At 41.0% G+C, this 16,264-nt stretch overlaps 1 protein-coding gene across 4 annotated transcripts in view; it reads right to left on the bottom strand.

Annotated features, from left to right (window-relative positions):
* PDE6C (phosphodiesterase 6C) overlaps nt 1-16,264 on the bottom strand; it is a 40,040-nt gene that overhangs the window by 10,926 nt on the left and 12,850 nt on the right. For all 4 annotated transcript variants that reach the window (XM_081192306.1, XM_081192307.1, XM_081192309.1 and 1 more), the window contains exons 2-11: nt 9,306-9,458; nt 7,770-7,859; nt 7,405-7,545; nt 6,810-6,884; nt 6,658-6,722; nt 5,427-5,493; nt 4,979-5,026; nt 4,321-4,470; nt 3,734-3,877; nt 3,567-3,638 (exon numbers count right to left, since the gene is read on the bottom strand). In XM_081192306.1, coding sequence (XP_081048432.1) covers nt 3,567-3,638; nt 3,734-3,877; nt 4,321-4,470; nt 4,979-5,026; nt 5,427-5,493; nt 6,658-6,722; nt 6,810-6,884; nt 7,405-7,545; nt 7,770-7,859; nt 9,306-9,458 — 1,005 coding nt within the window. The remainder of the gene's footprint in view (nt 1-3,566; nt 3,639-3,733; nt 3,878-4,320; nt 4,471-4,978; nt 5,027-5,426; nt 5,494-6,657; nt 6,723-6,809; nt 6,885-7,404; nt 7,546-7,769; nt 7,860-9,305; nt 9,459-16,264) is intronic.

The raw sequence follows: 16,264 nt of genomic DNA, 5'->3' as shown, positions 1-16,264 counted from the left end.
TATTTCAGGCAGCCTGGGCTCAATCCATTAATGGTTTTAAAGATCAAGACTCTGCACTTTTAACTGCACCCCAAAACAGACTAGGAGCCAGCACAGTTATCAAAACACCAGCACAACATGATCATAATGTCCAGTCTCACTTAGCAGTCTAACAGCCGTATTATCAACTACAGTCAACTATTGTTTTGCGTGGGGGTTATGTACCTGGCCGCCATGCATGTTGGTGGAGTGGGCATAAGCCCACTCTATACTGCTATGCCCCCTTTTCTGGACACTTCCCGAGTTGCGGCGATGTGTGCGGTTGCAGCTGCACACATACAGTAATCTAAGTGAAAGGTTACCAGAGCAAGAGCTGGAAAATCAGCCTAAGCTGGTAAAAGGGGATTCATGCCACAGTGGAAACTTGCACCTCTAGTGACAGAGACTGTGGAAGGAGCATCCTCATACTGCAAACCTGTACCTTCAGAGGGACTACAACCCCATCCAGAACAGGGGGGACATTTGAATAGACAAACATGCTACAGAAAGCCCCTCTGTCTTATATGAATGGAGACTTGGTTTGTTGGCCCTCATACAGTCCGTTACTATACTCAAGCACCAACGTAGCACTTATACTGATGGCATCTCAGCCCAAATCTCTGGGTGATCTAACTCAGTGGTTTCATGGTAGGTAATAAAAAAGCAAAGAACAAGACTTAGTCCCATGTAACACCACAGTATAAATGTTGTTGAGCTGACCAGTGGTCCCCCAGCGTCATCATCTGAAATTGCCTGTTCAGGTAGGAACAGAACTGTAAAATTATACCTCCAGTTCTCAATCCAGATAGCCTAGCCAGAAGGATATCATGGTCCACTCCATAGTACTGGCGGAGGAAGAGGAGTGCGGGGGGAGCGCACTGCCCCCAGCAGCGCAATCCCGGTGGGGTGCCATCACGGCTGCCCCCCCCACCTGCACTGGGTGCCACGCCTCCAGGATACGCACCAGCGCCGCCCCCGCTTGCTCTCCACCCCCCTGGTGCCAAAGCACGAAGCTCCGCCACTGCTCCATAGTATGAAAAGTCATTGAGAAGTCCAGGGGAATCCCTCTCCTGGCACTGGTCATGGGTCAGGGTGACCAAAGTTGTTTCTGTACCAAATGCAGAATCTACTTATATTCTACTGTGGCCAATGGAACTGCTGTTTACCACTCGAGATATTGAGTGCAAAACTCAATGACGAAAAGTATCTCAACATGCCTCCCTTTTTATTATCATTCTTTTCAAAGTAAGTAGGTTCCCTCTTCTATTTATTCTGATCCCAGGTCAAGGGCAAGAGCCAGTCACTTCTGGAGCAATGACAGTTTTAAGATGCAACACCTGCTTTATCCCATTAGCAAGCTGGGATTCCAAGCTTTCTAATAGGATAAAGCCGTTGTATTTGGCAGTGCACGGGAGATCAGACCTTACATTTAGGTGCCCTTCTCTATCAGGAATTTGGCTGCATTATTTTCTAGAGTTTTTCAGCCCAATGTTTCACTCACATACAAGCTCAGTGGGGGGAAACATGGGACCCTGATTTTTAGTTTTCAACACGCACACCTCACTATCCAGGCAAACAAGAGGTATTACCACAATTCAAGGGCTCAGGCAAAATAACACAAGGAGAACACAGATCAATGCCAGGGAGGGGTGTGAACTGGGGAGAATCCTGAAGGCCAGATAAAAAGGTCTGTAATTCAACTGGCCCCTGAGCCTGAGGATTCCCTCCAATGGCTTAATGAATCTCAGGGCACAACTCTTTGTTATAGAAGACTCCTAGTGAAAATGGTATTCTGTGTCAAGTCTATTCCCTGTTAATTTTTCTTCTCCCTATGCCATGATAGGATGCTGTGCATTTCATCACCTCTACTGTACATATGTAGTTGGCAGTGGTGCAGAAGCACATGATGCCATGGAAATCTGACATATATACATAACAAATACATGATACAAAATGAGAGAATGCTCAACACGTGGATTCCATTTTCAATAACAACCCTGTGTCTCCCTGCAATACAGTCCTACCAAAGCATATACTATATGAAATCACAGAGAGGCACACAGCTGTAGCAGCAAGCAGATGAGGACAAGAGAGGGCTCATTCTGCCATGCTGTGCAGTACATCAGTTGCAAAAGCTGTAGACTTCTACCGGGGATGGAGAATTGCAGAGACATAACTAGTTCCCTGGTAGGTAACATCACCAAATAGTAGCAGTAGAAGTAATTAAAGCTATTTTTTCCAATCACAAGCCAAAGGGCGGGGATCACCCACATTCTCTCATCCTTTCCAACCCCAGCCTCTGCTAATCCAGACTAAATAGTGATACAAGCAGAGAGCAGGAATACCAAAGAATGTTCCCTGCTAAAAAAGCCATTCCATGTGACTCTATCAAAGGAGTCTAGTTATACAAAAGAAAAACAGAAGGAAAAAACCCACCCCAGAATTTCTTGCTAATTCACTGAGAATTTGCATTGTAAATATCTGATCAAGTACATTTTAGAAAAATCATTCCAAATGCTTTTTTTTTTTTTTGCCTTGTAGATTCCCTAACTTTATTAGGTATATTGCATAGGGTACTGCTTTAAGGTCATGTACCCTAGCATGTAGATCCATGCATATATGGTAGTTCCAATGAATTCATCAAACTCCCCTGCAAATGCTTTCTTGGGCATGGTTCCTTCCCTCTACACCAGAGTTCACAAAACTGCAGCAAAGCCCAGTGTGAGCAAGAGCTATTATCTGCTTGTTTATTCGTTAGACTTCATATCCCATGCTTCACCCTAAGGTTACAGTCTTGTTGCAACATCAAATCACATAACTCTAAACAAATAACATAAACAAAATTAAATCACTAAAACCTCTAGAACCAGTACCCAATGCTCATAATATTTATCATCTCTGAATAACAATATAAATTAACACGTACAACTAATGCATAAAGACCCAGCGAAATAATGGTGTTTTCTGCTGTTGCTGGACCTCAGTGCAGTAGCCTGCCTGATCTCAGCAGAAAGCTCATTGGAAAGCTGTAGCCCAGTTCTACTTAATTGGATCTCCCTTGATGATAGTACAGCTAATAGCACTTCCGCAGCCGAGCTAGGATCATGGACAGGATAGTATTGGGAGAGGCGTTCTTTCATATAATCAGGTGTCTGTCCCCCCGCACTAAGCCATTTAGGGTTTTATATATCAGAGTCAACACCTTGAATGGGACTCGGTGACAGTGTTCCATGCTCCCATTTGTTGGTACCCATGCTGCATCATCTTTGAACCATCTTCAGGATGCACATAGAGTGCAATACAGTAGTCAATACAGTAGTAAATGTGGGTGTGGGTTACTGTGGCCAGGCTATTCCTGTACATGGTGAAGCAGGTGGAACTGCAACAGGCATTTCATGCCTCCAACTACCTCAGCCTTCAGAGGAAAGACAGAATAGGAGTATCCTCAGACTCTGTACCTGATACTTTGGGGACAGTTTAACACCATCCCAAACAAACAATGAACACCGTGTCCCATATCAAATATAAGTATGCCTTTAGTTACTTACCAAAATTTTGATAAGTTGTTTCTCATCACAGTTCTCATCTATAACATCTAAATTCAGTTTTTCTTTGTATTTCTAACATGGGGAAAAAAGCAAATAAAACCATTGAGTTCAGCCGATCTCACAAAAATGTCCAAACTTCATTTTTGTACAAGTGAACTCACACTCACCAATATGGTCTGAATTTCAGCCGCTGTTGCTTTTGTCTGATACATCAGCATTTCCTGAGCAATGTCTTTTCTGTTTTCAAGCTTATTCATTTTGTCATAGGTGTCGGTATTTAGAACAGACCATCCCAGGAACTGTGTAAGCATCTGAAACAGAGTAAATAAATATAAACATTTAGGTATTTCCATCTGCTCTGCATAGCTGGGAAGGCACACACACTGTGATAATGCAAAACACCTGTCTTTTACAGACACGTCTTCCACTAGCACTTGAGCACCACTAATTAGTGAACAAGTTATTTATCCACTACTTTGGATCAAACCCATTGGCATTATCTTTTATAAAAAATTATTACTTTTTATAGGAAATTTCTGTTGATAAAAGCAACAGTGACATCCAAGTCCTCACACTTACTATGACAATATATTAGATGCTCAGGATAGGTTGTATACATACCAACTACTTTCCCAAGATACTGAAGTATAGTGTAAGATGTTAGTATTTTGCTTTTAAATTTCCAATTATGGTAAAACACCCTCCCTCCAGTGTCTGATTGTAGCCTGACAATGTCAAGCAACTTGGAGCGTACTTCAGTAAGCTGTTCATCATGCTCGTCAAAGGGTTTGCCATCTTTCCTGTTGTAAAATGTAGCTACACCGACAATTTCTTCCTTCTTGTTGACAATAGGTAAAGATAAGACATTTTTAACAATCCACCCTGTCTCATCGAAAGCTTCTTTCTACAGAAGAGAAAAAGAAAAGAAATTACATTACCACACACGTATTAAAGCACTATAATGCCTGTGTGAACACGATGGATGGATAGATAGATCAGTCGACTTTCATCCCCTGTCAGTTTTGCATGTCGGGTGCCCTGTTTTTTGCAAATTAAACACACACAGAGAGAGAAAATTGACATTGAGATGTTTTTATTACTTGCTACTCTGGACTCCTTTGGGCGGAAGATATAAATTTAATCAATCAATAAATGTAAATGGCACACTTTTTACTGTGCTATTCAATGCATTTTACCTTAAAATACTATTTCTTCTGGGCAATTATAAACACATAAGGTACATGTTTTAGATCTGATTGGTTGCTACATTCCAACCCACATATAATCTAAGACTGGCAAATTAGGTCAATTCACTTGAAAAAGCAGACCAAGAATTGTCTCATCCATCTCTAGTGCTGATGTATTATCTTAGCATTATTTACTTGTTAATGCAATAAACGAAAAGACACTACCTGAAAAGTGAAGTATTCATCTGCTGGTGCATTCATCATATTACAAATCTAGAGAGAGAGGGAGAGAAATACAATGAAAAGAAGCCGTGTCATTTAAATGTCAGATGTCAGCTGTTACAGGAGACAGGCCAAGTAGAGTATTTTTGCTTGTATCTTCTTGGGGGCACTTCTATATGATGCTTCTACAGAGTGGGGGCTCCTGCTGTTATGGCTACAGACTTCTTCGCATACACTGTTCCTGGGTAAAGTAAGCCTAAAATAAATACCAGATATAATCTAAACTTTGGGTGAAATTTGTGCAAGGAAATCCAGATGAATGCCAAATAAGGTGGTCACCGGGAGGAGCCCTTACACATATTTAGATTATTGTGAAACATACTGATATAAAGATTTAAACAAAATACACCTATACATATGGAGCTGTATAAAAAAATCCCCTGAAACTTACAAATCCATTTTCAGCAACGTAAGTTGGCAATCCGCTAGCAAGACACCAGTGATCTGGAGGAGGTGATCTTTGAAGAAGAGAATGAGATAAAATTGAGCACTTCCAAACCCAGTACCAGATCTACAAACTGAAAGGTGACCAGTGACACCCATTAAGCTCTTAAGACTGTGGTGTTGGTGTGGGTGGGTGGGTGGGCTTTAGAGGGTTTTTTAAAAAAAAAAATGTTGTGGGTAATGAATCCGAGCATTTGGGAGCAAGATTGGCATTAATAAAAATATATGGAAAGCGCCCCCTCACATATTCTTGTTCTCAGGTTTGTCTCAAATAATTACATCCTCTGTGTATTCTGGTCTGTCTATCCCACCCCTCTACCCTTATCACCAAGAGAGAAGCTGCTCTCGTGGTCAGTGTCAAAGAGAGAGAAAAGGTGCCTTGTTTCATTTAAACAGAAACATCAGAAAGGTATTGCATGGTGCCCACAGCTGCCCTCACCTCAATCCCCCTCCCCAGATCTTAGGGCAAAAGCAGGCACTGAAAGGAAGAAACATCTTGGACTCTGGCTGGACCCCTAGCCTCTTCCCACTTCCCTCCCTTCCTCAAGTGGATGTTGCATAAGGGCTTAGTGAAGTGTAAGTCACCAGAGGAAGCCATTTGCTAAATTCTGGAGCCTGGGGGAGAAGGAAGGAAGAGCAAAAGGTAACAGAGCAGAGCAAAGCAAAGCAGTGTCCATGTTTGTATATGTACTGTAAGCCGCCCAGAGTGGCTGGGGAAACCCAGCCAGAAGGGCAGGGTATAAATATAATTATTATTATCATCACCATCATCAACATCCTTACTATTTCCCCAGACCTGGGGCATAAAGAGCAGTAGCAGCAGTAGATACCTCTCCTTTTGCCTCGTCTCTCTCCACTTCCATCCGCCATGCAAAGCCTCACTGACAGTCTTCTTTCTACAGAGACTACTCTGACTTGCAAATGAAGGATGGAACACCATGGTGGGCCATAGACAGCCACACCACATTGGCAACAGGACAACACAGCATGGCAGGCTATGGCCCACCAGCCTCTTCTAAATAGGAAAACCAAGCTAGGGTGGGATGCTGTTTTGCCACCCCACTAGCCTGCCACCCAGAGCAATTCCCCCCCCCCGTGCTCCCCCCCCCACGCAATCTGGGCCTGTTCCAAACACACTCTACTAATTACTATCTAACAAACTGGCAGGAAACACTCACGGAATGACTTTGATTTCTTCTTTTCCATGTAAGATGTAATCAATAATCTTATAAAAGTTGACTTCCTAAATGCAAGGGGAGGAAGAAATGTTAGAATCTGTCAATAGTATCCAGAAGGCTGTGATTTGGAGAGATGAAAGAATTGTACTCACTCGGCCATCGGGTGTTTTCGGTCCTTTGTAAGGCTCTGCTTCTCCCAGTTTAATTGGCCATTCATCATAGAATTCCTGGGAATAGTAACATATGAATGAGCAAAATGTCCCTGAAAAATGGCACCAAGGATTGGGGGAGGGGGGACAAGAGTTCACCTCTGATCTTGTGGCCAGTTAGGCTGCTTGAATCCTGCTGAAGTGGATTCGATTTAAGTAGACTCACCATACACAAGATCATGTAGCCTTCCTGTAGCGGCAGCAGCAACAATTGGGAAGTGGGGAGAGGGAAACAAAAGGCATTTCGAGGAGGGGCATGCTTGTTCCACATTTATGAAAGAGAAATAATGCTCCCATCCAAAACATATTTTAGCTGAAGTAGTAACTCCTATTGATTTCTGACAGAGTTAACTTTCAAGTAAGCATGCTTAAGACCACAGCTATATTTTAATGATGATTCAGTTACAATTTGTATGTGCCTTTCCTTCAAGTAAAGACGAGTGTGACAAGTGGGGGGCAAGATGCCTGGCACCACCTCATTAGTCTTTTGTAAAAGTTTAGTTAGGTTAATTAGCTAGTTATAAGAAATAGTAGTAACCTTCTCTTTGGTCATGTCCAGCAGACCAACAGAATATCTTTCACAGTTTAAGTATATTCGAATGGTGTACAGTGCTTTGTGAAACTGTCGCTCAATATCTGTAAGTTCTTCAAATACTTTGTTGGCAGACCACAAAAGCATCTATTTAAGAGAGAGAGAGAGAAAATGAGGAAACATTTAAAACTCTGACTGATGCAGGCTGAAGCGTAAATGACAACACTGGCAAATCATGAGGAAATGTGTCACAATCAGTACATACTTTTGCATTTTGGGGCACATTATGAAAGCATAAGCAGCAGCAAGAAAAATAAGTAACGGGACTTTCACTGACTTCACATTTAATTAAGTAAGATGTAATACTTTACCTGACTTTTTCTGGATTCAATATTGTACAAGTATGCCGTGTGATACTGCTTTACAGCAAGTGCAAGGAAATTAATGTATTTGTTAAATAGCTGCAAAGGAAAGAGAGAGAGAAAGAAAGAGAGAGTAGCAATTATCATGGGCATGATCCAAACAAAGTCAAGCGCTTCAAGTTCCATTTATTTCAATGACATACTTAAGCACAAAGATGTCTTACTGCTACTGAGGTCAATGGGCCTTCACAGCGCTTTGGTGGGATTGTGGCTCATAATGGTGTGGTTTTTTTACTTGCACCGCACTCTTTCTTGGAAAGGCAAACAATTTACACAAGGCTCCTAACTTTCTCCTATCCAGATCTTTACCCACTAAGGCTGAAATCCTATATCCCCTTAGCTGGAAATAAACCCCACTGAACTCAGTGGGACTTACTTCTGAGTCGACATGCATAAGTTCCAACAATGCTATAATTTCCAGTGAGTTAGTTGTAGCAAAAACTGGAGAGGTTCTTGTGGCACTTTAAAAACAATCAAATTTACTGTGGCATAAGCGTTGATGACAAGATTATCCGATGCATCAGGTTTTAATCTGCGTTGACTGTTATATATATATATATTATATTCATAATTGTAGATACGAATTACAACCAGTGAGATCAGAGAGAAATTAAACGCAACCAAGTACAAAAAGTTATAATGACATTAAGTCATTATAGTGACTATTCACAGAACAGTATTGCTGGTAATGCAAATACCTGGCACTGGAAAGTTAATTAACACCTGTAGTGGGATAAAAACCCATTATCCCAGTTCTGGCCACAAGGGATAGAATTGAATTTCTGGATTTATCTTCTCTTTATTTATTTTATTACATTTCTATGCCACCTTCATCTGCCAAGGTTCTCCTCCTCCCCATTTCATCCTCACAACAACCCTGTGAGGTAAGTTAGGCTAAGAGATTATGACTGGCCCAAGGTCACCCAGTGAGCTTCATGACTGAGTTGGGATTCAAATGCTGGTCTCTCAGGTCATGTTCCAAGACTCCAGGCACAGGCAAACTCGGCCCTCCAGAGGTTTTGGGACTACAGTGCCCATCATCCCTAGCTAACAGGACCAGTGGTCAGGGATGAACTGTAGTCTCAAAATATCTGGAGAGCCAAGTTTGCCTATGCCTGCTCTAACCATTACTTCACACTGGCTCACAAACTGTAATTCAGCTGTTTCCTGCTGTAGAAATCCCTTTGTTAAATAATTGCTACTTTAAAGTCAGCAGCAGAGTGTCCTGGGAGGCTGACATGTTTTGCTACTGATTTCTGGATATTGCCCTTTCTCATGTCAGATTAGAATGCTACATTTGTCAGGTGACCTCAGGCCCATAGCTGTCAACGTTTCCCTTTTTTTAAAGGGAAATTCCCTTATTCCGAATAGGATTCCTCGCAAGAAAAGGGAAAAGTTGACAGCTATGCTCAGGCCACTCAGTGAACCCAACTTGTTACTTCTTGTTGCTCTACGGACCACAGCATTCTTCATGTCAGTACTTACATCTTCGTCTTCTTTAGAGAATTCAGAGGCATTTTGCTTGTTAAGAACCATGAACACAGCGAGAACCTCTTTCCCAGACACTATTGGAGCTGCAAGCATGTTGACCGTTGTATAGCCGGTTTGTTTATCCACAAAGTCGGAGAAATGATTATTCTGAAACAAATGGGACCAGTTCATTAGCCTTTCAAATATTATCAGCAATTCATTTGTCACTTTTGATTTGCAAAGGACTATACAATCTTCGGGACGTGGGTGGCACTGTGGGTTAAACCACAAAGCCTAGGACTTGCTGATCAGAAGGTCGGCAGTTCAAATCCCCGCGACGGGGTGAGCTCCTGTTGTTCAGTCCCTGCTCCTGCCAACCTAGCAGTTCGAAAGCACATCAAAGTGCAAGTAGATAAACTGGTACCGCTCAGGCGGGAAGGTAAACGGCGTTTCCGTGTGCTGCTCTGGTTCGCCAGAAGCGGCTTAGTCATGCTGGCCACATGACCCAGAAGCTGTCTGCAGACAAACGCCGGCTCCCTTGGCCAATAAAGCGAGATGAGCGCCGCAACCCCAGAGTCAGTCAAGACTGCATCTAATGTTCAGGGGTCCCTTTACCTTATTATACAATCTTCATTGTGCTTGGTTTCACATTTATTCTTTTGGAATGGAGAACTCAGCCAGAGTAACTATCATATTGAACAGTGACACCTTTAGAAAAGTTCTAGAACTCAATTAGCTCAAGAGGAAGGTCTTCAATATGTTGTTGGACCACTTTCCCATAATTTCTGATCGTTGGCCATGCTGATAGGAGCTGTAGTCCCAACAACATTTGGAAATTACCACGTTGGCTATTCCTGCCATAAAATCATACTGACAAAGTACCCTCGGCATGGATGCTGAAATCGCCCAGAACAATGAGTATCTGGGAAATAACAGAAACAGCAACAGACATCAGTTACACTAAAACTTGTGGAATTAATGGCTCTGAAATAAACGATCCCAGGAAGAGTCAATTAAATGAACCAGACAATCCATACAAACACAGATAGCTTCTTATTCAACATAATGGAGATATTGCAGAAATGTTCTCTTGCTGCAGAAAAATATGCATGTTCTCATGAGAAGCAGAATGATGTGAAATGATCTACATTCCATCTCTATAGGTTTTGCAACACAAATATTATAGAATCATAGAATTCTAGAGCACCCTGAGGGTCATCGTGTCCAAACCCTTGCAATGCACAAATCTCAAAGTATCCATGATATGGCACATTTTAAATAGGATAGGATGCTGAAAATGATAGTATTTACCCAGAAATTCTGTGCATTAGAACACAAATGAATCCATTTCTTTTTCATACATGTTCTGAGTATGACTTAGTTGGATATCACTAACTAAAATTAATTTTGATCACAATAAAGTTACTAGAAGGTTTGCCATGTCAGTAACTGCTACCTGACCTAGAGGAGACTGAGTGTTCATTCAAGTGGGTAAAGAAACTTATTTAAATAAAATTCAAGATACAATCAATAAGCTCTTAACAGCAGAGGAAAAGGTAATGGCTACAATCTTCTAGATGGGGCTCATGAACAGCAATAGCAGGCAGGCATACAGAGAGCATGAGCCAGAAACAGCCATGCATTTTTTCCCTGACATCCTTTAAAGCAGAGCTTTCCAAACTTTGTGTTGCAACACAAAGTATGTCGGCTACAGTCTGTAGGCATGTTGCACGAACTTTCCCTGCGTTCGGTTTGCTAGTAAAACTGAATTACTGTGTTGTGAAATGATGCATGTCTAAAAAGTGTGTCACCAACATGAAAAGTTGGGAAAGCTCTGATTTAAAGCCTTGCCATGTTGGAACTGTGCCCTGAATTTTCACAATGCCTTCGGTCCATTGACATTATTGCCATACCCTTCCATGTGCTGTTTGTGAAGCAGAAATAGTGGCAGGCTTGAAATACCTCCTTTAAAGCCATCTGTTTAAGCAGGCTTTCTCTGTCTCATAAGATTCATCACACTGTTCTGTTATTCATATATATTTAATTGAATGTTTTATTGATAGATTTTCTGTTTTTACAAATCTATTGCTATGTAATTTTGGTTAAAGTGTTGTGTTTATATTTTTTCTTTTCTTTTAAAAATGATCTTATGGTGTTTTATGTAAATCACTTACTTATATAAAACAGTATAAATGTTAAAATAATAATAGTAATAATACACTTCTCGCTCCACAGGAGAGAGTGTGTGTCAGCAGAGGGTGTTCATTTAGATTTCTGGTACAGTATAGCATCTTTGTGTCAGCAAGCTCCTTAGTACAAATAATTTGTACTTACATTTCAGAGTGAAAATCCTTTCATCAGTTGTTGATCAGTTTTCTCAACAATTTGGACAGTTTAATGAAATTCTGTGAATGTTGCTTTCTAAAATAGCCAACTAAGAGTTGTTGTTTTTCAATTTCAGTTGCCCCGTTATGGAGATCTAGAGGATCCTGCATTCAAAATAGCAATCAATGTTTTGCCCTCTAACAGGCTGTATATTACTTTAATTCCTACCCTGCAATGATTAGCCTGGATAAGATCTTTTCCATGGCAAGGTCTGAAGGCACAGGAGGCCACTATCTTACTGAAGCTAAGCAGGTCTGGATCTTGTCCATGTCTGGATGGAAACCACATGAATGTTAACTTGGTTTCCATGATGGAAGGATATAAATGTAAGAAAGTCTGGCTGCCTTCTCCTTCTAAACTGGTGTCTAGGTGGAGGAGAGAGTAGGGGCAGAGGAGAAATCAAATTCCATAAGTGTTTTAAGCCAAATCTGACAAATTTGCACTCTCCAAAACAATATGCAAACCAAAACATAGCTATCCTTCCAAATTTGCATTCATCCAACTGTTGTTATGGAGTCCCCCAACCAAACGTTTACAGAAATGCAAATATTTTGGAAATGTGTGCATAAAAATGGACATTTATTAAAATAACATACAAAGATGCATTATATTAGGGGTAATTGCATGCAAAAATGTGCATACTAGTCCAAACTGCCAATAAAAATGTGTTTATCAAGAGAAATTTACACTGAAATGCTGATGAATTTTCACAAGGACTTAAAAAAATAATAACCACAAATTGCTGCAAAATGTGGAGAACTGAATTTAAGACAGGGAAAATATGAAACAGAGAGTACTGAAATGAACAGATCCTTCCATCCCAAGGAGAGAAACTTTGCAAAGATGACTTGGTAGGAAGGTGCAGAGAGATTAGCCTATTATCTAGGAGAGAACACCAAATGCCTAGGAACTGTATACAGCATTATTACTGCTCTCCCATGCATTTGGGAGCCATCAGAGTTTCTGTGACTTCGGCACCCATTAATCCAATCATCTCCTACCTCACACAGGTCACATGTAGAAACTACCAGATTTAAGCAGCCCTGGAACTTGCAATAAGTCAAGAATGACTCTGGACGTATAAAGGTAAAGGTAAAGGGACCCCTGACCATTAGGTCCAGTCGTGACCGACTCTGGGGTTGCGGTGCTCATCTCGTTTTATTAGCCAAGGGAGCTGGCGTACAGCTTCCGGGTCATGTGACCAGCATGACTAAGCTGCTTCTGGCGAACTAGAGCAGCACACGGAAACGCTGTTTACCTTCCCGCCGGAGCGGTACCTATTTATCTACTTGCACTTCATGCTTTCGAACTGCTAGGTTGGCAGGAGCAGGGACCGAGCAACGGGAGCTCACCCCATCGCAGGGATTCGAACCGCTGACCTTCTGATCGGCAAGTCCTAGGCTCTGTGGTTTAACCCACAGCGCCACCTGCATCCCTTAGTAGGAGTTATGTGTACCTTATTTTCAGTTTGCCATTGTTTGTATAATAAATTGCTTCATCGGCAAACAAAGGAAGTTAATAATTAATTCTGTGATATAACACATAAAATAACCATGACACAGAAGAGTGAATCAGTTCTGTTTGAACTCATGAGGCCAGATTCAACTAACAAGTCCCACTAGGTACAATGAGGCTTTCCCTTCTCTCTCTCTCCCTCCCCCCATCACCCAATAGACCAGGCATAGGCAAAAACGGCCCTCCAGATGTTTTGGGACTACAACTCCCATCATCCCTGATAAGTGGTCCTGTTAGCTAGGGATGATGGGAGTTGCAGTCCCAAAACATCTGGAGGGCTGAGTTTGCCTATGCCTGCAGTAGACTCTAGGAGAGTCAGGAGAACCCCGGAACAGCTTACAGGGAGAGGAGAGGGACAAGTCGAAATGCTTGTGCTGATGGAACAATTGCCATAAGAAAACACTTTATTCTAGTGATCAAATACATTTTAAGCCAACATGTTTGAATAATAATAATAATAATAATAATAATAATAATAATAATAATGCTAACAGCCCCATTAAACTAAGTTGGACTTGCATCTGAGTAGACATGTATAGGATTACACTGTATGCTTGATACACTTAATGCTGGTAGCCTCATCTGCAATTCCAAGTATATCTTATGTGAAACCTGACAGTAAGAGCAAAATGGCTTCTTCTGATGGCTTTTGGCAGAAATCTGTAGAGACCTAATTACTGCTTGTGTGACATATGTAACCAGAGGGGATCTGGGAAGTGTTGTACAGCTTCAAAAGTGTAGAAAACCCTTATGAGACTAAAGATCCCTCTAATCTAGCATTCTTCCAGTGAAAAGTTAGCATAAGATATGCATTTGTTTCTGAAGTGGTTGTTTATTTCCTGACACCAAGGACGAGAGGATGAAAAGCAAATAAGGACACAGCATGTGCTGCTTGGTTCAAACCAGCATGAGTTCTCAAGAGTAAAACGGCAAAACCTCGGGAGATTTCCCCAAAACTGTTTCTGTCTTTTAGCTCTAGAAAACCATGCTATTTTCCTGTTCTCTGACCAAACTCAACCTGAACAAACTAGTCTTTTCAGCTCCCATTCTGCAATTAAGTGTTACATTATGCATCATTTATATTGTGTTTTGGATAAAGACAAGTCTACTGCTCCATTAAGAAAACATTTTTTTCTTCATCATTAACTTAATCATTAACTAACATCATTAACTAACAGGTTATACAGGAACATAGAAGGAGAGGGATATCTCTTTGCTTCCTACAATACTATAAACAATATATTTGGAAGAGCACCGCCAACACAAACAGTTTGACAAGGCGTCAGCACTAAATGCCTTGCTAATGCTCTGCATATTTTACATAGTTTATTTCTTGGCTGAAGCATGAACAGCTAGCAGGCTTCCAGAATTGCTGTTCTTGGGTGGGATTCAATCACCTACAGAAAAAATTAGGATCCACAATTAAAATTGATTTGGGTCTTTTGCACCAAACACACACATCCCCCTTTTTGCTATAAGGAAAGAAATGGGGAAAGTGTGGGATAAGATTGCTTTGATGCAACGTCATCTAGCCTCTCAGAGTGAACGCTCATTAATTAACCAGTGTCATCTAATATCCCTGAAACAAATCAGGATAAATGCTCAACAAGCAGATTGTCTGGAAAAATTCCTAAAGCAAAACATTCCATGGAATCCTGCAGCTGTGCATATTATGGACTAGTCTTTGTCACCTGACTTTTGCCCATAGTGGGCACAAGTTCTTGCATTACCTTTATGCAGCATTAATGAAACATGTAAACAATGTCCCTGTCACATGACATGCAATTCCAACGTATTTTCTTTAGCAATTCTGACCAACAACTGTAGCCTTGCCTGCTTTAGTAAAGCCACCATCCTATGCTTGGCAAGATGACTTTGAAGGTGGTACGTACTCTGATTCTATGTGCAACATGATCTAGCTATTCTAGCTGAACCCCCTGCAATGCAGGAATATGCAGCTGTGCTTTACAGGGATCAAACTTGCAACCTTGGCATTATCAGCACCTCACTCTAACCAACTGAGCTATGAGGAAGCAGGTAATCCCCACACAGACTAGCAAAACCAGCATAAGCATCACAAACAGCCTTAGTACAAAGTCAGAAGTAAAAGCTACCACCCCCAAGATAAAGACAGCCATATCCTTTTTGACATACTTTTGGTTTCACTTATGGGCTTGACATTGCACAACTGTTGCTAGGAAACTTGTGTCAGGAAGCACCCTCATTCCATGTATATAGTGTCAACATTCGGAGTAAAAAGTAAACAGGAAAAAAACACTGTAGAATATTTTTAATAAATTGCAACAGCCTGCAACACAACTCCTGAACTGATATTTACCACAGTATAAGCAACAAGCATTTCAGTGAGTGGCATCTGTGGGGATGCAAAACCCATGCCAACCTCACAATGCTCCAGTTATTGGGTTGTCATTGCAAGCCACCCTAAATGATTCTGTTGCTTTTTACACTGAAGCATATTACAGCAACTTACAAGATACAAAATCACAAGAAATATTAAAATGAAACAGAAGTAAACCAAATACTAAAAAGCAATAAAAAAACCCCACCTAAAGCGCTCATCCAAAAATATATTCAAAAGAACATACAATCAAAACAATCCCTACCGGCAGGCAGGCAATCTAAACAAAAACAAAAACATAACACACAAGGGGAAAGGAATAGGAGAGTTAAAAAAAAAAATATTCAGGCTTTATATGTAAAAAACCAACACTTTGAATTGAGCAAGTAAATTAACTGGTAGCCAGTGTAGTCATGCCAAGGTTTGTGTTACATGTTCAAGCCACCCTGTCCCGCTAAGCAATCTGATTTCTAACTTCTGTACCAGCTGCTGTTTCTGAACAGTCTTCAAAGGCAGCTCCATGTATAACATACCCTCCAACATTTCTCCAATGAAAATAGGGACGTTCCATTCCATAATGATAATTTTACTATTTAAACCCCACACGTTGCCCCAGCCACTTTGGGCAGCTTCCAACATCCATAAAAACATAATAAAACATTAAACATTTAAAAAAAAAAACCCACTCCTATACAAGGAACTGCAGTGATCTAAT

This window comes from Podarcis bocagei, assembly GCF_964188305.1.
Source record: "Podarcis bocagei genome assembly, chromosome: 4".
Classification (NCBI taxonomy): domain Eukaryota; kingdom Metazoa; phylum Chordata; class Lepidosauria; order Squamata; family Lacertidae; genus Podarcis; species Podarcis bocagei.
Note: the sequence above shows the minus strand (reverse complement) of the source record. Positions and strands in the feature narration are given on the sequence as shown.